Raw genomic sequence first — 27,598 nt, forward strand, 5'->3', positions numbered from 1 at the left:
CCAATATTAAATACATATGTCTGCTTCTAAGTCGATAATTCCTAAATGCTTCAAGTGCCAGGTGTAGGCACGGGAATGAGAACATGAAACAGGGGATCTGCTTTAGGTTCGGGCCCCAGGAAGGTCTCCTCTGAGGAAGTGACTAGGGTTGAGTAGAGTCAGCTCAATGAAGAGGGGAGAGAGACTGAAAGAGGAGGGTTTAGATGGGAAACCGTTATTCCAGGTAGAGAGAGAACATGGCATAGTGACAAGCAGCTGAAGAAAGGCGACGATGGTTGAAAGGGGAGTGAAGCATGGTAGACAGCAAGGGCCACATCACGGTATGCCTGCTAGGCCAAGGTAAGGATTGTGGAGTTTATCTAAAGCAGGGTTAGAAGATGGGAGATGTAGTTTTAAAAACTCACTTGGACTGCTGTGGTGAAAACAGGGAGACTGGCTAGGCTCTCCTGCAGTAGTACAGGCAGGAGATGATAGTAGCTTGGATTAAGGTGTGCTGGGAAAGGTGAGGAGAAGTAGGTGGATTTGAGATGTAGTTTATTTATTTTATTTATTTTTTTAAATCTTTTTTTTAAAGATTTTAATTATTTATTCATGAGAGACAGAGAGGGAGGGGGGTAAAGACACAGGCGGATGGAGAAGCAGGCTCCATGCAGGAAGCCTGATGTGGGACTTGATCCTGGGACTCCAGGATCATGCCCTGGGCTGAAGGCAGGCGCTAAACTGCTGAGCCACCCAGGAGTCCCAGAGATGTAGTTTAGATAGAGGATCAGAAGCACTTTGTGTTGAGTGGAAATATGGAATAAGTGTTCGGGAGATTTTAGGGCTGGCTCCTAGCTTTCTGGCTTGAGCAATAGGATAGCTGCTGGAGCGCTGCCTGTAGAGGGAGCAGGCTCTGAGGAGGAGGTGGGGGAGGCGGATTTTGTATGTGTTATGTTTAAGATACCTGTGTGGCACCCAGGAGAAGACATGTAGTAGCAAAAGTGTAGCTGGGGAAGAGAAAAGAGCCTGGACCCAGTCCTCCTTGGACCTGGGGAACTCCAACATTGGAGGATCTTGCAGAAGAGGAGTAGCAACCCTCAGGAGTGAGAAGACAGAGGAATAGCAGGCTGTGGCTTGGAAGGCAAGGAAGGGGGCATTTTAAGAAGGAAGGGGTGATCAGGTGAGGTCAGAGTGAGAAACGGTAAGATGCCTTGGCAAGAGCGGATCTCAGTGGAGCGGGGACCAAGGTCCCCAGATACCTGAGTGGAGTGAGTTGAGAAGTGAATAGGGGTGAGAAAGTAGAAACAGCCTGTATGGACTTCTCTTCCAGAGCCTTGGTTGTGAAGAGAGCTAGGGAAAGGGGCAGTGGTTGAGAGGAGGGAGTTTGCTGAAGGTGATTGTCTGAAGGCTGGTGGGAGTGGTCTAGCCGAGGGTGAAAGAAGCAGGAGAGGGAGCGGAGGAGAGTCAGACGGTGGTCCAGCAGGCAGCAGGGTGTGGGATCCAGGGAGGGACTGGTTTCTGTTGGGAGAGACGGGCAGTTCCTTGTGTGATGGCAAGGAAGGGCCAGGGCTTCTCATCTGATAGCTTTGGCTTTCTCAAAATGGAAAAGAAGGTCATCCTCTGAGAGTGGGAGGTTGGTGCTGGGTTTTAGGAGAGGGAAGAAGAAAGGACTTGGTTGTGGCCGAGAGAGGGAGAGGGTCTGACTAAGGGGGCACTGGGGGTGCTGACATTGGCATGGTTGCCATTTCTGGGCTTTCTCTTGGTCTCTCGTCTCCCACCCTCCTTTGGAGGGACTTTAGTCTGCTTGAGAGGCCTGGTGCATGAGGGCTGGCCCTGCCTGAAAGCCCAGCAGCAACCTGGGGGCTCTTCGGGATGGCCCCACCCTCACCAGCCTCACTTCTCCTCACTCTGACTTGAATTACTTGCTCTCCTGGAACCCTGCTTCCTTTTGCCCCGAAGACTTTCCCCTTCTCTCCTCGGACAGCCCAAATGAAGCATCTTGTGCTCCAAGCCTCTGCCCCAGCCCCTCCCCGCCTCAGCTGGGGTTGCTGTCCTTCCTCTATGTGCTCGTGGCCCCCTGTGCAGATGTGAATCGTGGCTTCCCTGCCTGACATCAGTCTCACAGCTGTGGTTGCTTAGACTCAGGCAGCCCCACTGGACTGCGATCCTTGAGGGCAGGGATGAATGCAACGAGGCCCAAGTCTCACAGGCTGCTTCTGTGAATTCTCATACCTAAAGGGAGCCTGGACCCCAAGGGTAATAGGCATGTGGTGCTGTGCTGCAGAGCAGAGCCTGGTGGACTGCGGGCAGCCTGTTGGAGGTGGCGGGGTGTGAGGGAGCATCACTGTGACTTCTGGGGGCAAGGATGGGAGGGGGGACAGAGGCCTTTTGTGTCATTGTGGTATGGGTTTCCTTCAGGCCACATTCACTGAGTGTTTTGTGTGCACAGAGTACTGTGCTCATCACTGGGCCTTCTAGGAGTTTCCCACCAATGGCTGGGAAAGATAGTGTACACTGACTGTTAGGGCAACTTGTACCCATTTTGCTGCTTCTCCAGGAGCCAGAGGGATGAGTATTGAGCTAGGAGTTTGAACTTCTCTTACTTAAACTCTGAGGAATAAGTGAGATGATGTGGAGTAAAAGCCCCCAGAAAAGAACTCTAGGTAGGCTCCGATGACAGCTGCTTCGGGATGGCCTGAGCATCAGCAGTACCTCCTGCTCTCACTGCTACGGTCAGTTGCTACCCTTCACCCTCAGGACTGCCCCGGGGAAGTGGCTTTTGTGCCATAGCGCTGACCTTGGGAGTGGCCTTGCCACCCCTTTGGAGGGAGCACGGCTAGATCTGGCCCTGATAAAGTCCTGCGTCCTGGCACGGCTGTGGACTAGCCAGCCCTTTCCTTGTGTTTTCCTTGTCCCTGGCACAGAGATTAGACAGGCTGACAGAGATAGAGGTCAGAATGGTAGGACAAACACAACCTCTGGAAGGAAGCTCGAGCAGGAAAGGGAGAGGACACGGCAACAAGGGCACTGGCGTTGCCTCTCGAGAGATGGCAGTCAAGGGATACGGAGATGCTGCTCTTCCTATGGCCTGGGGAGCAGCAGTTATTTGTGGGGTCTGGTCAGTATGGGTGCCAAGACCTTTGCCCCGGGGAGATGGGCCAGGGGGCAGGGAGTACCCCATAGGCAAGCTGTGTGGTCTCCTCACCCTTGTGATGCAGATGGCTCATCGACTGCTTCCTTCTAGAGCCTCCCCCACATTCTGGTTACTCCTCTCACTCGTAGCCTAGGTGTCTGAGTGCTGTGGGCACAGGGCTGTGGTCTGAGGGGAGAGGGAGCCTGGGTCTCACAGCTGTGTAGGGTAGATTAGAAACCTGGGAAAGAGAGGGTGGGGAGAGAAGCCTATGGCCCGCCTGTCACTGTGTGTGGGACCCAGCAGTGATACCCATTTCGCCTGTCTTGACCCACTTCCCCCCTCGCTCTCCTGCAGGTGTTAGAGCTGCGGCGGCCTATGGATTCCCGACTGGAGCATGTGGACTTCGAGTGCCTTTTTACCTGCCTCAGTGTGCGCCAGCTCATCCGAATCTTTGCCTCGCTGCTGCTGGAGCGCCGGGTCATTTTTGTGGCAGATAAGCTCAGGTAAGGCCCAGCGGGGCAAGGTGAGGAGGGGGGAAGGCACGTCCACTAATTAGTCTGACATGTATTTATGAGCCCTGGTATGTGCCAGCTCCTGTAGTATTGGTGTGACAGGACTGAGAACCCAAGGGAGGACTTGGCCTGAAGGAAGACATGGGACATTTCTTCTTTCACTCCAACCGAGAGTGTGCAGATGCAAATATGTTGATGTGGAGAAAGGTGGAGTAAGATTTCTGGCTGATGGCTGCACTTCCTCTGGAGGGGGAGGCAAGGCCATCTGTGGGATGTTGAGTTCGAGGAGAGTGATGAACTCTAGGCAGAGCCACGTAAGGAAGGGGCAAGAGCACTGACTAGGGGTCAGAGGAGCACTGAGCCCCCAGGGAGGAGCCAGTCTGGGTATCACCTGGGGAAGGCACTGGGAGACTTGTGGAGAAGGACAAGGTGAGGCATTGAGGGTGCCGGGAGGAGACTGGTTGTGGGAACCTTGGCCAATCAAACTAGGAGAGGGAAAAGATGTCCAGGGACAGGAGGTGCCCATGAGGTACGGGAGCTGGTGTAAGAGGAATGAGAAAATCGCTGGCTGGATCACAAGTCTTGGTCCAAAACGTTGGCATTTATGACTTTAGAGGAGTCCCAGATGCCAAGATCTGGTTGTGGCTGTGAGAAGGGGGTAGAAGGGTCACAGAGCATGAGGTGTTGTGGGAGGTGTCGAGCTCTACTAGGCAGTCAAGATTTAAAAGAAAATGTCTCAGTCTCTTCAGGAAAATACCAGACTGGGTGGCTCGTAAGCAATAGAAATGTATTTCTCACAGTTCCAAAGGCTGGACATCCAAGATCAGGGTGCCAGCATGGATACATTCTGGTGAGGGCCCACTTCCTGGTTCATAGCCAGTGCCTTCTCGCTGTGGTGGAAGGGGTGAGCAGGTCGGAGGATCTGTTTCTTTTCTTTTCTTTTTTTTTAACATTTTATTTATTTATTCATGAGAGACACACAAAGAGAGGCAGAGACATAGGCAGAGGGAGAAGTAGGCTCCCTCCTGGCAGCCCGACGCGGAACACGATCCCAGACCCTGGGATCACACCCTGAGCCAAAGGCAGACAGAAACCCTCAACCACTGAGCCACCCAGGTGTCCCTCGGAGGATCTGTTTCATAAGAGCATGAATCCCATTTACAAGGGCCCCACCTTCATGACCTAAGAATCTCCCAAAGGCCACACGTCCTACTTGGGGTTTAGGATTTCAAGATAGGAATTTTGGAGGGCACGAGTATTTAAACTGTAGCATGGAGTATGTGTGGGGGGTGGATAGGCAGGTAGAGGATGAGCTCTTGGCAACATGTATATTTTTTTGGTCAAAGACTCCATCACAGGAAGAAGTGGTTTCTTTCAAGTGGTAGAATTAATTCAGTCATGTGGACATTCATTAGCCTGGCTGCTGTGTGCCAGGTGCTGATAGGAGGGGCAGAAAAGGAAAATCCTCTTTCAGGTTGGTCCTCAAAAGGCCCAGGCTCCCTGGAGTCTTTCTTTCTGTGTGAGGGGCTACTGAGAGGAGCAGAAGGTGACTCCTGAATGCTCTCACAGAGCACTGGGGTGGAATACCAGGCCCATCCTTGGCCAAGGAGAAGGAAGAGGAAGAAATGCCAAGGCTGCTTTTTCCAGAGAAGGCCAGCTTTAGAAATGAAAAGGGCCCCTTACTTCCCACCCCAGCCTCAATGTTTCTGTATCCCACAGTTCTGTGTATCTTGTGCTTCCTCAGGAAGGGGCCGAGCCTGGCAGCTGGAACCCGCCAGGTACAGCAGCTTCATGAGGCCCGTCTGCTGCCTCTCCTCCACCCGTGTTCACCATCCATCAGCAAGTGTGGCTCTGGTCTGACCAGACCATGGTGTCCCTACCAAAGCCTAAACCCTGAGGTTCCTTTTCTGGAAGGTTCCATTCCCTCACTCCTCTTTGCTACCCCCACCCATAGGCCAGCTCCAATAGGTCCCTTGATACAGCTGAGCACACTCTTGCACCACTCTGGAAAAAAAGTACCCCAGGGCTGTGTTCTTTGCTGGGCTTAGCATTCAAGTTCTGCCTCTTGTGGATCTTAGAAAAGATATCCACCCTGCTCAGGATCTGCCTGTGACTGGAGAGGGGCAGGGTGGGCACTTCAGTGATGGCACACAGGCCTGGACTGGGTCAGGGCTCTGCGAGTCTGGCCAGCCCATGTTCTGTTGCTCACGTTAGGTTGTCCACAAATCCCTTTGTCTCTCTAGGTCTAGCTTTGATGCCTGTGGGGAGTGCACCGTATATGTGTACAGGCTCTGCATTGACAGCCCTAGGGGTTATACAAAACTTCCTGTCTCCAAACAGCCAGGCCCATTGGAGGGGAAGGTGGAGATCAGTGTGTCCCTCAACCCTGAGACAGCCCTTTTCCAGATATTTTCCAGATGGCTGTCCTCTCAGTGTGGGGAGCTGCTGTTCCAGGGGAAGGGCTGTCAGAGCCAGGACATCTGTGTCTTTGCCTTAAGGCCCAGAACTATCTTAGGTGTCCATAGGGTGGCAGGACAGAAAGGGGGTTTGCTTCTGACATGGATTAAAACCATGTTCTCTGGCTGGTGGGGCATTAGTCAGGAAAGGGGGAGAATCCCTGCTGGAGCCGATCTAATAAAGTCTCCTATGGCTAATAGATGGGACCAATAGAGGCAGAGGGTCAGAGTGGGAAAGTTGAGCTTAAAACTAAACTTGACTATGGGCCCTGCTCCTCATCTGTAATATGGCCCCTAGGAGAGGGCCGTTGATTCTCCTCCCAACAGATGGGTTGTCCAAGCCGGGTGTGCCACCTGTTTGCCAGTGCCTCACACTGCCCTCAACACACGTGGGGAGTCTACATTCACTTCTGCACCTTCTAACCAGCACCCTAGAGGTCCTCCTCCCCTCTTGCACCGGTCATTCTGCCCAGATAGCCGGCACTGTAGTGCTGCTGGGTCTAGAGGCCTGGAGCCTCCTCTAGGCTGAGACACAGATGACCCCACTGAGACCTGAGGCTGTTTTTTGGAGCCTGAGAATAAATATGGGAGTGGGCACTTTTTTCAGCTTGATAGGAATGGTGCCAGGCTCCTCACCTTGGTCAGTGGTCCTTAGACCACTTTTGGGGAAATTACAGAGAGGAAAGGTTGGATAGAGGCTCAGAGTAATCAAGTCACACTGGGCTGGGACACAACTGGTTGTGTCCCAGGTCAGCCATTTATGAAACTGACCCTTCGTATCTGTGGCCCCAGCTATAAGATGTAGAATCGATAAGACGACCTCTGAGGGCCTTTCAGCTCTTACACACTACAAATTTGTGATCAGCTCTTGCTCACCTTACCTTCATATTTCCTGGCTTGAGCTGATGCTTCCCCACTAGGTTAGGCCTGTCTGTGCATGAGGGTGGCCCTTGGGGGTACATATGTGAGTTGTTTGTGAGTTAAAGTGTTGCTGTGTACCTTCATGTCTGTTCCTAGGTTGAGTCCCAAAGAAGGTTGGTACTAATGTCCTTGAGGCCCTGAGCAGTGGGAATGTGGGGGCTTCACCAGTCTGCAGGGTCAGATCCAGACCTGAACTCCAATAGCACTTTTGTTGTACTGGGAGGTGTAACCTATAAAAGGATGTTCTGAGGCCTCAGGGCTCTTACACCCCTTCCCCAGAGGTGCTGGGCCTGGGCTCAGGTGCTTTGTCTCTATCTATCTACCAGTACCCTTTCCAGCTGCTCCCATGCTGTGGTGGCCTTGCTCTACCCCTTCTCCTGGCAGCACACGTTCATTCCTGTCCTTCCGGCCTCCATGATTGACATCGTCTGCTGTCCCACACCCTTCCTGGTTGGCCTGCTCTCCAGCTCCCTCCCCAAACTGAAGGAGCTGCCTGTGGAGGAGGTGAGCCATTATCTGGGGGAACCAGGGGGGTGAGGGGTAGAAGAAGGAAGGAGGAATAGGTACTCCCGGGAGGCAGGGCCAGAGGGGGAAAGGAATGGACAAAGACCACTGGGATCTTCTCACTTATGGCCCCTGGGCCTCTCTACCCAGCTCTTACATTTTTCCCTGGGGGCTCTATGCCTGGGTAAGATTATTCCTGTTGTCTGACTCTGGGAATCAAGGAAATGTGGAGGCCTAGGGAGGTCACTGATGAACTAGATGTAGAAGAACAAGAAGCTGTAGCAGGTAAGGGCTCACCTCCTGCACCACTGCCACTAATGACTCTTTCTTGCAGGCACTGATGGTGAATCTAGGATCTGACCGATTCATCCGACAGGTAAGAGCAGGGCAGGACATCACAGAATATGGCCTGCCCTAGAGTAGGTACTTGTTCGATGCAGGCTCTGGAGCACCCGACACTATTATACACATTGCTCAACCTTCATAGTTGGTTTGGTGAGCTCTCTGGTTTCCATATTCACAAATAGACAAAGTTGGGGAGAAACTGATCTAAGAAGCCTGGACCCCAGCATGTTCTGCCTTTCTGCTTGGGATCATCTGTTGGGAGTGTAAAGAACACAGCCTGGAAGTCTGAACACTTGAGGTCTGGCTCTGCCACCTTTGAGCCACATGATGTCAGACAGGCCTCCAAACTTCTCTGAGCCAGAGTTCTCATCTCTAAACCAGACAACACCAGCCTTGAAATATTGCTGGGGGGCAGAATGTGATGGAGTGTCAAGTTTTGCAGTCATCATTGTCAACTGCAGGAAGCCTCTGTTAGTCATGGAAATCCTGCTGGGTCTCGACTAAGGAGCACAACCCACTGGTACCCTCTGGGAGTGTACATCATTGACAGGTGCCTTCCTGGGTACAAGGCATCAAGGTACAGACATAGAACCAGAACACAGAGACAGGAATGATAGCCCAGCCTCATCCCTGAGACACAGGCTGGGCCACAGTTTCCCTACCCTGAGCCAGCTCTGCTTTCCACCTTGGAGCTGGAGATGGAGGAGCTGGGGAGATTTCATCAGGGTGCTGGTCCTGGGCAGTCAATGCCATGGCCTCCACTGCTTATTATCTGTGTGACCTTGGACAAGTTTCTTAACCTCTCTCTGTGTTCAGCTTCTCATTGTAAAGTGAGGTTGATAATAGTATCAGGATTTTGGGGAGGAATGAATAGGATTATATACTGAAGGTCTTCAAACAGGGCCTGGTACACAGTAAGTGCTCAGTCAGTGTCACCTGTGATTATGATGACCGTGTGTTTGCCTGTAGATGGATGACGAGGACACGCTGTTACCGAGGAAGTTACAGGCAGCTCTGGAGCAGGCTCTAGAGAGGAAGAACGAACTGATCTCCCAGGACTCTGACAGTGACTCCGATGATGGTGAGTGAGGCTTGCTTCTGCCACAAATAGGTCTGGCCCTGACTCCCTCTACTCTGGGTCTGGGCCTCATGGTACCAGGACCCTGTTTCTACACACCAGACCCTTCTGGTTGACAGGGCTCCAGGTATAGAACTTTGGTCTCCGTCTAGCCTAGAATTCTCTTACCCCACTACTAGTGGGCTCAGGGAGTAATGGGTCTGAGGTATTGTGGTATTTTTGTCAGAGTGAGTTCAGAAAGATAAACAACATTGGGGGCACTTCTTTGGTGGCCCAGGCTATAAAGCTGCCTTCTTCCCTCTAATTCTTCTCTACTTCGGGAGGTTTGGGAAGGAAAACCCAAAGACATTTGACAACCACCAGACTCTTCCTGCTGATAGGAAACTAGTTATTCCTCCCTCAGGGGCCTTGCCATGAGCCCCTGCAGGAGATGGAGGAAACTTCCTCTTCTTGTGAAGCCAAGAAAACCACCAAGGGTGAGGGGTGTGGAGAAAGTGATCCTCTGGTCTTTGATTTCCACTCTCATTCACCCAGTGAATATTTGCCAGCTTCCATGTGCAGAGCACAGTTTCTGACCTTCCAGCTCGGAGGCTAGTTACCATGCCAGGAACACAAGAGAAAAAGTTTCGGTGTGGTTCTGCTAGAAGTTCTTGGGGGAGAGGGAGACTATACCAGCTAGAGGTTGGGGTTAGACATCGAAGATGACAGGTTCTTGACCTGAACCTCAAAGATTTGTCTTTTCTCTTCCAGAATGTAATACCCTCAATGGGCTGGTGTCGGAGGTGTTTATCCGATTCTTTGTGGAGACTGTTGGGCACTACTCCCTCTTCCTGACTCAGAGTGAGAAAGGAGAGAGGGCCTTTCAGCGAGAGGCCTTCCGCAAGTCTGTGGCCTCCAAGAGCATCCGCCGTTTTCTTGAGGTTTTTATGGAGTCTCAGATGTTTGCTGGCTTCATTCAAGACAGGGAGCTAAGAAAGTGTCGGGCAAAGGGTAAGGCCAGAAGAGCTTGGGTCTGGGAGCTCTGGGCCCTCTTCTATAAGTTGTCTGCTACTCGCAAGGCTGAATAACTAGGCACCGTGTAGAAGTTCATAGGTATTGGCTAGGGCCAAGGCCTCCTAATATCCCTTTCTTCTGATAGAAACTGCTGAGGGAGCTTTCTTCTCCTCTTGGCCCAATAACTGCCTTCACGAGGCTGTGCACAGGCTGGAGCCATGTGGCTGGTAGGGCTCATCTCCACCCAAGAGCAGCATGCCATTGGTTGCCAATCCCCTCCTCAGATGCGTTCTTATTCAGAGAAAAAGAGCAGACTTGAGAAACTTAGGGGGTTCTGAGAACCACAGGTTGGAGAAACCCTTGAGAAGACTGAGCCAGCTCTGAGGTTGGTGGAAGCCTCCATACAGAATAGAAGCTCACTTTGTCTCTAGTTATATCATCAGCTCAGCTCACTCTAGGACTGTTTTTTAAAAATCATATCAAGATCTTTTTGTCTAACCCAGGGTTATTATGTCTTCTGTCCACTAATACAGTCCATTTAGTCTAACAAACCTTTTGGAACAACATGATAGAGTGATCTCGGAGGAACTAGAGAAGGTGCCCAGCTCTGAAACAAGGAGTAGCATCTTTGCCTCAGTGAATGCAGCAGGGCCACACAGGGAGGCAGGGTGCTGAGGGCCTCTTGCTTTAGCAGTGAGCACGGTGAGATGTCTGATAAGACCATGAATTCTAATACGATGCTCCCATAAATTGTGACAACAGATCTTTGATTTCTCTGAGCCCATGGTCCCCTCCAATAGGCCTCCCCTTCCCTTCATGCGATAACTATTCTCTTCCCCCTTCCTCCTCTTCCCCAGGCCTCTTTGAGCAGCGAGTGGAACAGTATTTAGAGGAACTCCCAGACACTGAGCAGAGTGGGATGAATAAGTTTCTCCGAGGTTTGGGTAAGTCACATGGTCACTGATGAACTAGATGTAGAAGAACAAGAAGCTGTAGCTGAGGTATCTGTACCAAGACTACTCTCAACCAGTGCCACTGGGTATTTATATTGGGGCTGTAGACAGAACTGTAAGACATCCCCTGGTGAAGAGGTTCCCAGCTTAGTGCTCCAAGAGCATTTAGCACAGTATTTACCAAATTCCAGAACTATGAGAAACCACAGATCCTTACATAAATCAGATCTTTTTCTGTGTGCTCCTTCCTGAGTGAAGATGAGGATGCTAGGGGCAAGTGAGCTTTTCTCTAGGCATAAAGGGGTCTACAGAAATTGCGGTGCCAGAGTGCCTTTTTCTGAAAACCTCTACTCCCTTCAAAAAGCTCAGCCAGCTAAATCATGGAATCGTAGCATATCTCAGTTTAAAGGAAAATTGAGGCCAAAGAAGTTAAATAGCTTGCCCATAGCCCCAAAACGATTGATACCAGTCTCCTAATTAGAGCTCTAGCATAGTTCACTGCCTCAGATCAGATCTGTCACAGCTGAAATCCACTCTTTCTAACCCTGTCTCTCGCTGAGAGTAAGGTTAGGGCTGTTACAAGAGTTGATACTGAAACCTTCTCACTCTTGCCCTCTCTGACCCACAGGCAACAAAATGAAGTTCCTCCACAAGAAGAATTAAGCCCCTTTCCCAGTAACGGAGTCCAGTGCCTTGCAGAGCCTGGAGCCTGGGGAGGGGCCAGCTTGGAACCCTCTGGGCTGCTGTGGCTGCTCTGCCCCCACAGACCCCACCCTCCAAGCCAGCCCACCTCTGCCTTCACGATATCCCAGGATACTGTTTGTAAATAATCTGCTGTAAGCTTTCTTATCTCTTTTTGTAACAAGCAAAGAGAATCTGGTAAATATTTGTATATTCCCAAGGGGCTGGGTGCTGGCGACTGGCCAATTATGTGCAGCTGACTGTCTCAGCCGAACCACTGATCTTCCCCTGGAGGCTCCTGGCCTGCCTGCCTGAGGCCCCTGCTGCCAGTCTTGGGCCCTGGAGAGCAGATGCTGTCTTGTTATGTACAGGAGGACTATTTTTTTTTAAATCTTAGAGTTTCTATTTTTTTCTAGTAGTCCCCATCCCCTATCTCCCTGTTTTTGAAAGGCAAAGGCCAATCAATCCCCATGTGCAGCATGGTACCAGGCTTTCGGGCCTGGCCTCTTGTTCTTCCCACCTTTGTGATGGTCAGTGAGTCATGGGAAGCCCACTCCCCACCCCCAGCTGTGCCAGTGCTCTCCGGGCCCAGCTCCCAATCAGTGGTGGCCACGATGCGGTACAGGGCATCCCTCCTTCCCACCATCTACGGGTGTTCTCAATAAACAGTGTACAGTTGTTTGGGGCCAGAGCCCTGTGTGTTCCTTGGCTTCATTTTCTACAGTTCTCTCATCTGGGGGATGGGCTGAGATAGGCCAATCAGGAATGAAACATCATCATGCAGGGAATTGAGTACTTCATTAAGAGTTTAGCTTCAGTGTGAGTCACTTACCTCTCCTGAAATCAAGTTCTCCGCCTTGAACCGTATGACTGGTCTTAGAAGATACCTTGTCATTGTTCTTGTTCAGCTTGCCTCTTGTTCAGACTCTATGCAAGTGTTCCCAGCGATGGCAAGAATGCTCAGTGCTTTTGGCTCCACCATTAGGTGAACTTAACATTTGCCTGTTTAGTATGAAGCCCTTAAGATATCATTGGGTATCCTGACATTGGTGAGGTGAAACTCAGCAAAAGCCAACCCAGGCTTGCTCATAGCCCTGGCCCATTGCCGATAGGTCTTCTCTCATTCTGTGGATAGTCTTCTCCTGTTGGAACCCCAGGTTTGCACGCAGGAAGTTCTGCTATATTCCCGGGAAAAGCAAGAAGAGAAGCAGGGCAGGGAATATGGATAGTTTAGGTTTCTCACCTACCCAAGGCCTTCACAGAACAGAGACCTTGAATATTTCCAAGATGAGAGATGAAGCAATATGCTAGAACTCTCTTCATTGGAATTCAGTTTGGGGCTGGCAGGATTTGAACCTCTACAAGGAGTAAAGCTTTCCTATCCTTCCACCCTGGCCTACTTAAACAGTAGGATAAGAGTCTTATCCTGAGTTTCCTTCCCTCCTCCCCTCTTCCTGTTGAAGCCCATATAGGTCTCAGCCTGTCTGTGGTTTGGGATTGCTATCTGCCTCCTAAAGCAAAGTTAGAGGGCTTGTGTTCTGGGAAGACAAAGTCGTCTTCTCTTCTGAAAACGCCTGTTACATAGTTGGCTTTGGCATCTTCCAGGAATAGGGAGGTGGAGAGTGAGGCCTCAGGAGTCTGAGTTTTCAGCTGAGGTAGAGAGAGAAGACAGTGCTTATCACCAGGAAGTCCAGAGTTGTGTGTAGTTACCTCCAGGACTTATTACTGTTAACCCAGCCTGGGCTTCATGATAGTCATAGAAGTGGATTCCTTAACAATAAAATAATATAGTTTCCAGAAGATGACATTTCTTGCTCCTTTCCTTTTCCCACTCCCCCTCTCTTTTTAAACTTGACTTCAAAGAATCCTCACAGACATGTGATCAGATCACAAGAGAGATAGATATAAATTCTTTTTTAGTAAAATTTGAAAACTTTATGTATCTTTAAAATCTTAAGTTACCTAAGATTAACCCGAAGGACTCCTTCCTCCTATGGTGGCCACAGCTTTCATCCTAATTCAGAAAATCAGTACTGGCACAAAATGGGTCTGGTTGGGCTGCAAGGGTCCATACAGTGAGTACTATGGGTAAGGCACAGAAATCTTGGGGGGGAACATAAGAGGAGGGTGTGTTCAGGGGGCCTGGTATAGGGTTGACAAAAAGCAGTCAATACTTCTTTCCAAGTTCCATTTTACATGATCTCTCAACCTCTAAACAGTTCTCAAACGTATCAGATCCAACATTCTCCTTTTCCCTAGCAAATACTCTCACTCCCCGCTTTACTATCCTGAAATGAAATTTGTAGATAACATAACCTACCTAAGCATGCCTTAACTTTAATATAAATGGGGAGAAATAAAAGGAAGTATTTTGTTATAACATGCATTTAAATATGTAAATGCTTGGGTACAGCTATACTAGATGATATAATGAGGTCAGATGCTTACATTTGTACATAGAGTTACTGTGAATGCAGTAGCTACACATGCACAGATAAAAATGTGTTGTATTAGCAACTCAGATTCTCCTGAGTAGGTGTTACCATTGTTAAGAACGTTGAACAACTTTTTTGAGGGGTGGGGGCAGAGGGCAAGGGAGAGAAAATCTTAAGCAGACTCCACGCCCAGCATGGAGCCCGATGAGGGGCTCAATCTCACATTCCTGAGATCATGACCTGAGTTAAAATATGAGTCGGATGCTTAACGGGCTGAGCCACCCAGGTGACCCAGAGAACTGAACAACTGGCAATATTCTGAGCAAAACACAGTGAGCTTCCCCTGATTTAAACAGCATTTGGAATCCTGGAAAACTGAGAAGTATATGAAAACTGGGCCGGGGGGGGGGGGGGGTCGTTAATCATGTGTAAAATGGAGATAGATCTAGATTTTTTTGTTGTTGTTTAAAATCAACATATTGCAGGATGTCTAGCAACCTTGGTTGCTTCCCCTCCATGATTGTGACAAAAACTGCCCCATTCATTTCCAAACTACCCCCCCTAGAGGATGGTTTTGCAATCATTGAGAACAAGTGTCTAAAAACTGCGTTTCTGACATCCCTTGGGCCCATAGGGGCAACAATGCTGTCTCCTCTACCAGAAGCCCCACTGTCTATTGTCAGCCCGTCTCTATTCTGGAGTTAAGGCCTTCGGTTTTCTCCTTAATCCGTCTTGTAACTTAGAGCAGGGCAGGCTGCCCCATTACATCTTCCTAAATGCTTTTTAAACTAAATAACCATGCTCTGTTAAACTGTCCAAATGAAGAGCCTGGGCTTCTTGAAGGCAGTATTTTGAAAGAATGCCCTTGGAAAGCCATATTATGGAAAGCCATATTATATTATACAACTCCAGCTTATATTGGATGGTGTATGGAATTAGGGATCCCCCCCAAATCATTCTAATTATATTTACAGCTCAGTTAAATTTTTTGCTAAAAATAATATCCTTTATTTTACATGGAGACTTGTAACTTGTACCCAAAATGACTTCTTTATAAAGATACATAAACGGAGTCTTAAGAAAAGACCAAAGTGGGGATAAAAGTAAAACAAAAAACGCGCTGTAAAATAGAGCCAAGGGTGAAACATAACACCTGAACTTACATTCTAAGGGTGACGCACAGCACGTTTCTAGAGCCTAAGTGGTCGTATGCATTCCAACACATCTTAATTCATTTGCCTATGGAAGTGAGGGCAGAGTCACGTAAAAGGTCACGAAAACTCTAGATCAAGAGAAAATATTACTTTTTCGGTACTGGCAAATTACTGGTAAATTTGGAATTATTTTGTCTTTATATTCCCTTTTAATATAAAGTAATATGCATTTGGTTAAGCAAGAAACTCAAACTACAAGAACAGACATCTCCCTCACCTTGTTTTCCCTTCTTCCCGAACGTTTCCTTGTGTGTACGAGCAGGTGAACGCAGTTGGCGCTCATCTTCTTGACAAGGGAAGCTCATTCTGAGAAGTCTGGAAATTCCCCTTTTACGTGTGTATAAAGACCTCGTTTCCGTCAGCGCGGCCTAACAAGCACGACCTCGGGGCTGCAAGGTCCGCCCGGCCGCCAGTTCCGCAGCGGCCCACGCCCACGGCCGCCGGCCGAGTTGAACCTCCCGCCTCGCCGGGGAGTCTCTCCGCCTCCCGACCGGCCCCGCCCCTTGCCGGAAATGACTGAGCCCCAGGAGGGAGCCGGAGCCGAGCGTGCTTCCGGTCGCGGGAGTGGGCAAGGTCAGCGTGACCCCGGAACCAGAACCTCACACCCTCCGGAAGTGGCCCTCCGCGAGGACTGACCCGTGTGGCTATTGTGTGATTGCGTCCCGAGGTGGGGCCGGGATAGCGCCGCGCTCGGCGGGGTTCTGGCCGCTGCCGTCCTCGTGGTCTTCCTCTTCCTAGCGGAGGCCGACTAGGAAGCGGATGAGCCCTTAGGTTCGTCCAGGGCCGGGCTGCGTTTGGTCTAGCCGTCAAGTAAGAATGCGTGTATTTGAATTGAAACCCTAAGTTCGATTTAGCGGATTTTGATAATGGGGTCGGGTGCGATACCTCCAACTGCTGTTGCAGCTGCAGCTCCGAGGTTTGGATGAAAATTTAAAGCACATGTACATTAGGCCAGTTCTATCCTTAGCATTTCAAGCTTATAGAAAAGAAGCACGTCAGGCTGACGTGCTCAGTGACATTTTTCAGTTTGAAGAGGCAGGTAGACAAATGGTTGAGGACCACGGAGTTACGGGGAATCTAACAAAAGCTCCGCTTCCCATACGTGGGAGGACTTGCATTAACCCGGAGCACGTATCACCCACTAAGAGATGATATAGCACCGGCCTGTGCCTACAGGACAGACTACTCAAAGCTTGGCAGCTTCAACATTGGATTCCTAAGCGTGGACTGTCTCATCAGTGGCCCTTTCACCCAAATATATTAAGTTAAAATGTAAGGTTTGTGTTTGGTCCCATCAGACAAGCTAAGTGGTCACAAAAGATCTGTGCCCTTCATTTGCAGCATGGAAGTAGGGCTTTTCATCAGTCACCTGACTTCCCTGGCAATATTAACATGTGCATCAACGTGTGGGTCATATGAGCTATAGACCTGAGTGAGCAAACTGGAAAGAGGCTGCTCAAGCTGCCCTTCCCAGGCCAGGTGGGATGGCATCACATCTGGATTATCTTCTATTTAAAATGAGGGACTTCCACATTCAGCATGCCCAGCTACACCTTCATACAGGACAGGAATGTGTAGGATCCCACTCAACCCCATCCGGTTTATGGATACTCCTGCTACATGGTGGTAATGAATTCCTGGGAAAGAAAGTAGCTATTAAGGGGCTAGTTTTCACAAATGGTCCACTATACCCCACCTGTCCAGGCCTAACTATTTAGGCCTCAGCCACACCCCACTTCACCCAATTGCCAAGTCCTGTCCATTGAATCTCCTGAATCCTTTTGCTTTCTCCTTCCCATTTTGTTTTACTTCCCACTGTGGCCCAGTCCCTAACTATATTCTCCACAGGAAGTTTACCTCCCAAGTATAACTCTTCCAAATTGGTTATTAGCGTGTTTGCTCTTCCCTCTGCTTGGATCATTTTTACCTTGACTTAATCAGACCAAGGGGATTTTGTCTGCTCCCATATCACTCACAGTTAAGTCCAAATGGTTTAGTAAATGCTTCCAGTTTGCTTAATCCATACAATCTTCAATTTTTTAAAAAGAAAACCGGACTAAGGTTAAGCCACACACAACTGCGAAGGTTTCGATCAAAAAGCTCAAACCCCATCTGAATCTTAAGATACTCTATACCACTTATTCTCTCAATATCAACTATAACCCATTTCAGATCCAGGACCTCAGCTTCCATATTATGTCCTCCAAAGACTATAAGGACAACCCATTTTATCTTTCTCTGTCAGGACCATTAACAGAGATACAACTTCAAATGATCCAGTTGGGTATCCAACTGAGCAAAGCCTTCCTGGCACCTTCTTAACCCAATCAGCGAAGTTTGCTCTCCAGTTTCCTTATACTCGGATCTGCAAAATCCTCTAATGGTTGTCACAAGAAATTTGTCCAATAGAAAGCTATGATGCCTAGCCCATGATCACCCCAGAGCACAAAAGAAACACGCTGCCAAGCTAAACCTAGTCATATTTTTAGTGTCATCTTATTTCTTCGGCCAGGGTTCTAGACCGCAACTTTCATTTGGGGCCTAAAAAAAAATTTCGTAATTTTTGGTAAGAACTAGAAAAACTAGTAAACTGTAATTTACCCGGAGATCTGAAGGTCTTATCTGACACAAGCATGGATCATCATCAGTTTTGTAGGAGATAACAAACCCTAGAAAACCTGATTCCAGCCTTTTAGGTCTAAATTCTATGCTAGATACATTTCAGACTAAAATATTTAGCATTTCATGATGTATTTCTATGAACATTATGACTGCTATGCACAGGGATACATAAATCCTGACAAATGCTTTTTAGATTCCAAACCACTTTCACGTGTAAAAGCCCTGGTGTTTAACATTCAAACTGCTGGGCCCCATCTAAAATTTTTGGTTACGACTAGAATAGTATGATAAAAGATGGAGTCAAGGAGGAAAAACCTTCAGTTCAGGAATTACATCTTTCACAATTGCTTCAATCCTTCTCACTGTCCATCAGATCATAACCAAGTCTTCCATTTTGCGGCACCTGACTGGCTTAGTTGGTAGAGCTCTAACTTGATCTGGTTGAGTTCAAGCCCCATGAGCCCCATGTAAGGTACAGAGCTGTACAGCCACACATTGCAGTTAAGGGTGTATTCTCCTACTCATTGTATAGTCCGAATTTACAATGCAAACAGGCCTTTCAACTCTAAGATACATCCAAGTGCTATCACAGGTATCACTTTCACATTCTAAACGAAAATGTTCAAGTTAGGTACTGGGCCAAATCCTTTATGCGCTGGTGTCATCTCTCGCACACTTTGAGGGGAGCTGGTAGAGAAGCTCAGGCCCTCATATCCTTACTCCTAAAAATCTGTTTAGGCATGTTTCTGATGTATAGGTAGGGAGGTAGGGGTGCTAAAGAATTTATACTCAGACCACAAGAGAAAAGCACTTGTTAGCATTTAATGAACCTCCCCCTATGTGGCTTCAAGCTACTAGAACGCAGGCGCCCCCCACACCCTTTATCTTCTCCTCAGCTCTTCTACTGAAGAATTTGGCCTTCACGATGACAGGCTGTTTTGGGAGCTTTCCCTTTCCCAAAACTTTGTAGTAGCCCTAGAGGAATAGAAAAAGAGTTTATAATACACACCACAGCAGGTACCAACTCCTTGGTATGAAAAAAAAATGACTGCCAATCTACTCCATCTAGGAGCTGGGGGGACATGTTTCTGATCTGGGCACTACCGGGGGCACCAACTGCCCTCGCCAGTGAATCAAGACCAGCAGATTCTCTCTGAGGACTCTAGCACACCAGGACAAGAAATGTCAGGATGTGACTCTAGCCTCAAGAAAGCACAACCCCCGCAACCCCCACCATTCAATTACTACCTGATAAGCAAAAGACCACATTCCTAGCAATGTTCCAAGAAGTCCTACCAAAATTGCTCAAGGAATGTTACCTAGGCTGAGAAAAGGGATTTAAAACTTCACTGAAAGCCCCTTCAGGGTTTAAGACTACCTCCACACCCATGGGAGGTTAAACTGACACAGGACCAGAACTCCAAAGGATAGGCAAAAATGCTTTGTCGTCACTGCTTTGCAGGGGTGGGGAGTGGAAATCTCTTCCGATAATGCAGATCCACAATTAACAAACATATTAGTATTTTATTCTGTAAGGGACATAAAGGGCCAAGAGTGCCCATGTAAGCAGGGTTGTATTAAAAGAGACCAGAGCCAGCTGAGCTGAGATACTGCTCAAAAGCTCAGGCCAGAAATGCAAACCTGTACAAACCAAGACAGTTAAGAGTGGGAATGAGACTACTGATTGGAAAAACATTCAAGAAATAACAAAAGTAACTGAATGAATTAGAAACTGGAGAGAGCTGAATGCTTTGCATGAATCACAACTAGAATGCAATTTTGGTGAGTTACCTGTTGAAATTCTGTCAAGACAGTAGTCTGGTAGGTAACTAGCTATAAATTCTAGGAAGAGCATCAGTAGATCAGATTATCCAGAATTTTGAGAGACAAAGACCTTGTAAAGTCAACAAATATTCCTTCACTCACCGATCGCACCACATCGATAATAGGAGCAGCTCCAGTCTTGTTTTTGGCAGCATTTACCCGTGTCTGCTCACTGACTAAGGTCCACAGTTTATCAAGGTTGACAGTTGGGCAGAAGCTCTGGTTCCTCTTTAAGTGGTAATGTCTCATACCGACTTTTCCAAAGTAACCTGGGTGACTAGGAAGAGAAAGATAATCACTTTCATAACCTGATTCCAATTAAGAAGTGATGTTTATTGTCTTCATAGTTCACCTCCCCTAGTTATAGTGTAAATTGTTCATCAGTGCACAATAGTGACATAACCAGGACTCCATTCATTGTTGCATTAAAACAAGTCTTTAAAAAAAAAAAAAAGCCATGGAAGATGTTCAGGAGACTACCGTTACTTCATGGAACCAGGATAAATCACTGAAAAAAGTCAAGAGGCAGAGCCAAGACTAGAGATCTTCCGTATCACCTGACAGCCACTCTATGGAAATTCCACACATTCTTGTAGTAGAGATTTTCTAAACAAATTTGGGGGCACAGTGAAATCTAGCAGGTTATACACCTGACGCATGTCACTAACCTGGTGACTGACTATGCCATAAGGGTCACAGCCAGTGAATAAGGTCAGCAATTACTCTTCGAGGACTCTAGCACACTAAGGCAATAGCTGATACCCAAGCGTGACTCTAGCCTCGATGGCAAATTCTCGGTTCACATCAAATGTTAACTTGCTAAAACCCAGCAATATACAAAGGTTTTCGAGTGGTTAAGAGGCTTGCTTCCCACTGAAGGTGTCCTGAGCCAGCCCTTTACCCATCATTCCAAAACTGTCAGTGCTGGTGAAAGTACAGGTCAAGAAACACTCACTATTTGTCAAAGTTGATCCTGTGATGATGCATGCCACCAGCATTACCCCGGCCTCCTGGGTGCTTCCGGTGTTTGCCTGCAATACAAAGCTACATGGCTAACGTAGCCTTCTCCAGTTCAAGTCTTCTTGCAAAAGCATTTCCCCACACTTCTGCGTTTCATTTTTTCAGTCTACAAAACCTCTTTAAACACTGCTATTCCCTCAAGACTCTGGGTCAAACTTGTCTTTGCAATGTTCCACATCACAGCACTATCCACTGCTGGATAGTGTACATGCCTTCGACAAATGAACACTTTGTCCCAATTTAAACTACCCCCCCCCACTGATGTGAAAATGTCTTTAAATGGAGCACCGTAGAGAATTCTAAGGAAAAAACCAACAGCTAACAGCCAAGCTTACTCCGAATGACCGCACAAAGCTTACCCACTTCTACCCTACCCACTTCCCGGCTAGCTAAGCACCCGGCAGGGAGAGCTCCAAGCCGGCCAGGATGGGATGCCGGCACTTACCGATGCGGCCGTGGCCATGGCTCACGTGGCCCCGAAGTTTCCGGGTCTTCCTCAGTCTGGATGGCTGTATGGAAAAAGGTGCTTGGTGATAAAGCCAAAGGGAGGTGGGGCAGAGGGCGAACTTGGCCGTCTGAGAAGGGTCTGTAGGTCTGCGGGGTCAAGGATCTGCTTTGGGCCACATCAGCAAGGGTGATGTTACGGACCGGTCGGCCCGGGGCCCCGTGGCCTCATCAGGGCGGCGCCTGAGCGCGCAGGCCCGCGTGTCTCAGAGAGCCGAACCCTCGGGCCCACACTCGGGGGCCCACACGGGCCACCCTGCCCCGAGCGGCCTGGAAGGTCGGGCCGAGGCCGGGAGTTGGTGGTTGAGGTGCAAAGCGAGTACAGCTCGCGGCCTGAACTAGCAACGCAGCGGAGAAACGAAAAGAACCACCTACCATGTTGGCGGCCCAGAGGAAAAAGGGAGGCGTCCGCGAAATCTCGCGAGCTACCGACAACGGGGGCGGAGCCAAGAGACTCACTTCCGGCCGGATTAGGCCGGGCCTAGGGCGGGGTCTCTGGAGTCTCGCGGGGTTCGCGGGGCTCGCGTGACCGCCAGGCCGGGCGCCCTCCTTTTTCAGCTCGGTGTCCTCTCCTTCCACGGCGAGGCCGGGTGACGGCGGCCGCCCTAAAACTGCCTCCGCGTCACCTTCGTTCGCTCAGGCTCGAAGGCTGAGACCTGTCGCGGAGTCTGCGGCACGGGGAGCTCTGTGGTGCCCGCCGCCGCGGCCCCGTGTCCCCGGAACCCGCCGGGCTCCTGGCCGAACGCCCCGCTGCTGAGCCGACGCGCGCGCCTCGCTCGTCCTCGCGGTCGGCTCGGCCCCGGCGGTAGCGGCTGCAGTGAGGATCCGCGAGGCCCTGTTCGACCCGCCGCGAGCACCGGCGGTCTGGCTCTGCTCCCTTTGAAGCCCTTCCCTACGTGTCTGCCGCCCACCTGATCGCCCACACTCCGAGGAGGCGCTCGGTCTTTTTTTTTTTTTTTTTTTTAATTTTTATTTATTTATGATAGTCACAGAGAGAGAGAGAGGCAGAGACAGAAGCAGGCTCCATGCACCGGGAGCCCGATGTGGGATTCGATCCCGGGTCTCCAGGATCGCGCCCTGGGCCAAAGGCAGGCACCAAACCGCTGCGCCACCCAGGGATCCGAGGCGCTCGGTCTTAATTGCTCCTTTGCCCTTGTGCTGTCATCCTGGGCGTCCATAGTTTGAACAATCCAATATACTTCAGGGACCTGTATACCTGGTTGCTTTATGTTTTTTTTTTTTTAATCCAGACTCTAAATACTTTTTGTAACCACCAAATTTTTTCACCTGAACCTACTTGACAAGGCTGTGAACCCCTCTCCTGGACCAGAAAACCCCTGCTCAACCTCGATCTTTGCAATGCAAGTGTCTCCTTTCCCTGTGGGACTTCTCTGACCCATACGGCCATTGCTGCTTCCCCCCCTTGTGCCCCCCCACATTCTAGTACATAGCTCATATATAATTGTTGATCCACATTTGTCTCCCCTACTCGACCAAATTCCTTAATGGTTCAGGAGTATTTTATCCCTGTACTCCCAATTCCTGGCATGTAGTACATGTTCAACAAATCAAGTGGTTGAATGTACTTTCACATAGTGGAAGAGCCATCTCTCAAGTCTCAACCAGTGTCTAAACTCCCGTTCTTCCAATTACTCTGTGTGTTTATTTTCCTTGCCTCGTTCCTATCAGCTAAAATATATTTTACTAAAATGTCCTAGATTCTCCCTACTTTCTCCCTACCATCCTAGCTCTTTCCTTTACAGCCACGCTCCCCAAAAGAGTAGTCTGAATTCTATCCATTTGTTCATTTCCCATTCATGTTTAATCAGCCACACCACTCTTACTCAAATCATAAATGAATTGAATGGACTCTTCTCATTCCTTTTACCATGTGTTCTCTGTGGTACCTTACCTCTTTCACTTCTTCATAGAAACTCTTGCCTTCTTCCTACCTCTCTGGCCATTTGTCAGTTTTTCCAGGTTCTTCTAACTCTATACACCATTTAACTGTTGATGTTTTTTAGCCTCCACTTCTTGCCTCTTAACTTTTCACAGTGTGCAGTCTTCTTGGGTGAGCGTATGTTGGGAGGCTTCAATTCACATCTCTATTGCTGAGCTCCACATTCATGTACTTACTTAATTTCTGATTATTATCCCTGGGACATTCTACAGACAAACTTGGTAAACATATTCAAAGACTTCAATCTTCCTTGCTCACTGGTGCCTTCTCCTTTATACTATATCTTGGTGAGTGGCACCCTTGTCCACTTAGATAGTGATGTCATGGAGACCTGAAAATTGTTTCAAAGCCTTCATTTCTCCTAATATACTGTCACTGTCACCATAATCTTTTGTTCTGTATCTCAAATCTGCTTCCTCCTTTTAAGCCCCCATGCCACTGCCTTCCTTAGGATTCTCATCATGTCTCTTATCTTGAGTTCAACATCCTTCTCTAGTCATCCTGCCTGCATTCTAATCCTCATCCAATACTTTCATCCATCTCACCTCTGCCAGGTTAACCTTCCCAAAACATGACTTTCACCTTCACTTACTTGATCAAAAAGTTGGATAACTCCCTTTGACCAACAGAATACAGCCCACTTGCCTTTCCAAACCAACCTCAGCTTCTCGTTTTACACTAGCTTCCTACTGCCGCCAGACTTGATACATCCCTGCCTTTCTGCCTGTGCTGTGCCATTTCTCATGCCTGTAGCGCTCATCTTCCTATCAGATATCCTGAATTTTCCTCAACCTTTAAGGCCCACTTTATATTCTGCTTCTTCCCAGAACACTGCAATCCACAGTGATAATAGCCAAATATACCTTGAAGTTTACAAAATGCATTGGCCTGAGAAGTCAACAATACTAGCTCCATTTTATGAATAAGAATATGAGAACTGAGGCACAGAAGGTTGAGTGACTTGCCAGAGGCTATAAGTGCTGCCAAGATACAGGGCGTGGGCCTACCTAGTCTTCAGTCTTCTCTTTCCAGATCTGTTTTTACCTCAGTGACCACTCCCTTTCTGACCTCACAGCTTTATGGTCTTCATCAGTCCTTCAGTCCTTGATCATATACTGCCTGGGACCAGCGGAAAGAGGGGCTATGAGAGTGGGAGGCAAGGTCTAAGAAGAGATCACCCTCTATTTGATGTCAAAGCTGACCAATAAATGCACAAGAGATGAACTGAGCTACCCTTGGGAACATGGTCTGTGAATGGAGGTAAGCTGGGCAGAGCTTTGGGAATGAAAGGTAACCACTAAGTGTTTTGTAAGGAGGGTCTAGAGTAAGGACCAAGACTAAGACTGTTCAGAGGGTAGAGGTAGGGTTTTGGGTAATGGGCACTGCTTTTGAATAGTTTTGCCAACTTCCATGATTATAGAGGAACTTCATCCTATCCCTCAGGTCATCCATTGGAATGGAAATTCTCCCTGAGTGGACCAGTACTCTGTGTTGGGTTCTGTGTTCACCTAACATTCTTCTCATTGATGGTTTGATCTCCAGGGTAGAGGGAGTGCCCTGAGCAATTGTGGGCTCTGGTTTCTAGCAGCCTCCCTCATTCCCAGGACAATCATATGGGTTTAACATAAGGCTTATGTGTGGCTTGTCCGTGTAGGTCAGTTTCCCTAGGTTGACTAGCTCTGAGAGAGCAAACAAAGTTTGAGATCTGTATCTGCAAAGTTGAATAGTATCCTGACATTAGGCATTTGGTGACTTGTCCTTCTCCACTCAGGCACATGGAACATGACCCTGAGACATGACCTCTGAGAGGCCTGCTTCTCTGTGACATCTCTTCTGAAGTAGAGTGTGGCCTTGTGACATCTCAGGCTTTTGGGCTCCCCCAGAGAGTCAGGGCCTCAAAAAATACCTGTGAAATGAGCAGAAGGGAGATGATATCAGGCAGCAATCTGGCAAGACAGGTAAATGTGGTGCTGACCTTTTTGGTACCACACACCTTTCTCCAGGGGACCTTATGAACATACCCCCAACCCTGAAGAGGGCCCTGTGGTCCCTCTTTCTTCCTCTCCTCTCTGGGTTCCCAAGTTCCTCAGCAGTCCTTCATATAGCAATCCACATGGGTGGATCCAGCCTTGTTTGCTTGCTCTCCATCTTTAGGTTTGGGCATTTGGAAATAATATGTTGTTTTCATTTTTCAAGCAAAGGATTGTTAATTTGGGGTGGGAAGAGCCAGGGTTTCTGTTCTTTTTAAGTGAGAATTCTAGAAAAATTCTAGGAATCTAAATTTATTTCAGAAAGGATTTTAAAAATTGCATGTAATAGAAAAACAAGTGGAACATTAAAGAGAATGTTAAAAAAATATAAGTATAAACATCTCAAATCATAATACCTTGCAATGCTGTTTTTATGTCTGAATATTACTTTTCAGCTCTTGTCTACATGGAGATATAGCTACGTACAAAGCTAATGGTTATAGCAGATGCATCCTTTTTATTCTGCTTTTCATTTAATACCGTGACATTTTTTCTGTATCACTACCTAGTCATCATAATCATTTTTAACAGTTTAATACTAATTTGTTTTCAGCAGGTGCTATAATTTACTAAGCCAGTTTCTCCTGTATTTTGGGTTTTGTTGTTGTTGTTGTTGTTGTTAGTCCTATTGTGTCCTTTGCTAATTAGTGATGCAATGAGCATTTGTGTATATGTGTTTTTTTCCTTCTATTGAATAATGTGTCTAGGGTAAATTCCCAGGAGTGAGACTGCTGTATTATAAGGTATGAACATTTTTATGATTCATTTTATGCTGTTTTTCCACCCAAATCAATTGAACCAATTTATGCACAGCAGCATGTATAGTTACCACTTTCGACTATACCAGGTTCAGGGTTTATCGTTGTTATTGTTGTTGTTGTTGTTATTGATTTCATTTTCTTTTGTTTTTGTTGTGGTGGTTTTTTGCCTTTATCAGTAGTTGTTGATATATGGCAATATGGCATTTAGAGGAAAATCCACAGGGTTGTCTTCAGTACAAAGTAAAAATAACCTAATTTTCAGGAGTCTTTCCTCACTGTGTTGAATAGATTTTTAAAAATATCATGGTAGTACATGGAAAATGCATTCCTAGAAGTTTTGTTGGAAGCTAGGATGGAAAACCTTGCTGCCATTAAACTCAGAATAGCAAAATATGAAGAGAGGAATTCTCTGACCTTGGAGGGCAGTTTATCCAATAGCACCACAAGGAACGGCTTAAATATTTGGGTTTTCATTTAATTTCACAAGATAAAATTAGCAGAAAGAACACAGAAGTTTCGGTTCATTTCCCACTAGCCAAATGATACTGAACAAACAGCATATTCTTTTTTGATATTAGTTTTTTCTTGTTTGTATAATGAGAAATACCAAAAGTCACTCTTTTACTTTAGAAATATTTGTTTACGTTCCTGTCCTCCACCCCTTATCCTCAAATCAGAGACTCCATTGCTTGCCTGTGCCTTTAATTTAGCCTTTACCCTCATAGAGTTACTTTAGTTGCTCTTCTAAGACAGAAATGAAATATTTATTTATTTATTCATGAAAGACACACAGAGAGAGGCAGAGACATAGGCAGAGGGAGAAGCAGGCTCCTCGAGAGGAGCCCAATGCAGGACTCAGTCCCAGGACCCCAGGATCACAACCTGAGCCAAAGGGAGGTGCTCAACCACTGAGCCACCCAGGTGCCCAAAATATTTATTATTCATATATTCATCCTGAGTAGTTCCCACTGGTATCAGAAAGCCAGGCCACTTCCTTGAATCCCCAGAGTTGTTATTTAAAGCCTAATGGAGCAGTTCTCTAAGTGCTATCTGTAGACCTATGATCAGGGGTGGGGAAGGCCTGGGGATGGTTCCTGAGACTCTTTCACAAGTGTCCATCGGGTCACAAGTATCCACAGCATCATAAGCATCCACAGGGTCAAAACCATTTTCATAATCATACTAAGATGTTATCTGCCCGTTTCACTGAGTTGGCATTTGCCCTGGTGGTGCCAAAGCAAAAACCAAAGATGGTGTGTAAAAAACTGAAGATGCTGGTATAAGTCATTGTATTCTTCACTGCCAGGCATTTGCAGGAAAAGAGGAAGGGAGGGAAGAGAAGGAAAAGAAAAAAAAAAAAAAAAGGAAGGAAGGAAAAGCCTTAGAGCCTTAGTCTCACTTAGGAGTGTCTGTAATGAAGCAGTAAATATTTTATTACATTTCAGTCCTTGAATACACGTTATTAATATTCTGTATGAAGAAACTGGAAGTACGCATAAAGCACATCTACTTATCAAAGTAAGGAATTGCGTTTGTGCTCTTATTTGAGTTGCAAGCTGAACTAGCCTTTTTTTGTATGACACCAGTTTTACTTAAAAGAACAACTGACAGACTGAGGTTATTTATTCAGCCTTGGGAATTTGGCAGATATTTTTTCAACAATGAAATGAACC

The 27,598-nt window shown here is 47.7% G+C and overlaps 3 protein-coding genes and 2 non-coding genes across 12 annotated transcripts in view; 2 read left to right on the plus strand and 3 right to left on the minus strand.

The window, feature by feature from the left end:
* The window catches only part of DENND2B (DENN domain containing 2B), a 147,494-nt gene extending 135,248 nt beyond the window's left edge, over positions 1-12,246 (plus strand). For all 5 annotated transcript variants that reach the window (XM_072725688.1, XM_072725687.1, XM_026008301.2 and 2 more), the window contains 7 exons: positions 3,467-3,615; positions 7,328-7,505; positions 7,840-7,881; positions 8,820-8,931; positions 9,679-9,918; positions 10,779-10,865; positions 11,503-12,246. In XM_072725688.1, the coding sequence (XP_072581789.1) occupies positions 3,467-3,615; positions 7,328-7,505; positions 7,840-7,881; positions 8,820-8,931; positions 9,679-9,918; positions 10,779-10,865; positions 11,503-11,537 (843 nt within the window). In that variant the 3' untranslated portion in view covers positions 11,538-12,246. The remainder of the gene's footprint in view (positions 1-3,466; positions 3,616-7,327; positions 7,506-7,839; positions 7,882-8,819; positions 8,932-9,678; positions 9,919-10,778; positions 10,866-11,502) is intronic.
* A 6,386-nt stretch (positions 12,247-18,632) lies between these two features.
* RPL27A (ribosomal protein L27a) lies at positions 18,633-21,741 on the minus strand. Of its 2 annotated transcripts, none has more exons than XM_026008302.2 (5): positions 21,550-21,741; positions 21,116-21,179; positions 20,606-20,681; positions 19,753-19,927; positions 18,633-18,801 (listed from the first exon to the last, which is right to left on the minus strand). In XM_026008302.2, the coding sequence occupies exons 1-5, from the start codon at positions 21,550-21,552 to the stop codon at positions 18,673-18,675; spliced, it is 447 nt and encodes a 148-aa protein (XP_025864087.2). In that variant the 5' UTR covers positions 21,553-21,741; the 3' UTR covers positions 18,633-18,672. The 2 variants fall into 2 exon arrangements, with proteins under 2 accessions (XP_025864087.2, XP_025864088.2); XM_026008303.2 differs by having other exon boundaries at positions 20,606-20,694; positions 21,550-21,574.
* LOC112927119 (small nucleolar RNA SNORA3/SNORA45 family) lies at positions 18,907-19,035 on the minus strand. Its single transcript, XR_003236464.1, has one exon. It is a non-coding gene; the product is annotated as a small nucleolar RNA SNORA3/SNORA45 family (small nucleolar RNA).
* LOC112927120 (small nucleolar RNA SNORA3/SNORA45 family) lies at positions 20,306-20,435 on the minus strand. Its single transcript, XR_003236465.1, has one exon. It is a non-coding gene; the product is annotated as a small nucleolar RNA SNORA3/SNORA45 family (small nucleolar RNA).
* Positions 21,678-27,598, plus strand: part of TRIM66 (tripartite motif containing 66) — a 60,339-nt gene continuing 54,418 nt past the window's right edge. Inside the window, exons 1-4 of one of the 3 annotated variants that reach the window (XM_072725679.1) lie at positions 21,678-22,108; positions 22,300-22,535; positions 24,210-24,394; positions 24,906-25,092. In XM_072725679.1, coding sequence (XP_072581780.1) covers positions 25,048-25,092 — 45 coding nt within the window. In that variant the 5' untranslated portion in view covers positions 21,678-22,108; positions 22,300-22,535; positions 24,210-24,394; positions 24,906-25,047. Of the gene's footprint in view, positions 22,109-22,299; positions 24,395-24,905; positions 25,093-27,598 lie in introns of those variants that run through there. The other 2 variants (XM_072725680.1, XM_026008304.2) reach the window with 2 other exon arrangements.

This window comes from Vulpes vulpes, chromosome 11 (genome assembly GCF_048418805.1).
Source record: "Vulpes vulpes isolate BD-2025 chromosome 11, VulVul3, whole genome shotgun sequence".
NCBI classification, from domain to species: domain Eukaryota; kingdom Metazoa; phylum Chordata; class Mammalia; order Carnivora; family Canidae; genus Vulpes; species Vulpes vulpes.

Excerpts from the sequence above, each read along its gene's own strand:
- RPL27A (XM_026008302.2), bottom strand. Across the intron at positions 20,682-21,115 it reads CCATGGCCACGGCCGCATCG|GCAAACACCGGAAGCACCCA; the intron begins GTAAGTGCCGGC and ends TTTGTATTGCAG. Across the intron at positions 18,802-19,752 it reads TTATCGATGTGGTGCGATCG|GGCTACTACAAAGTTTTGGG; the intron begins GTGAGTGAAGGA and ends CTATTCCTCTAG.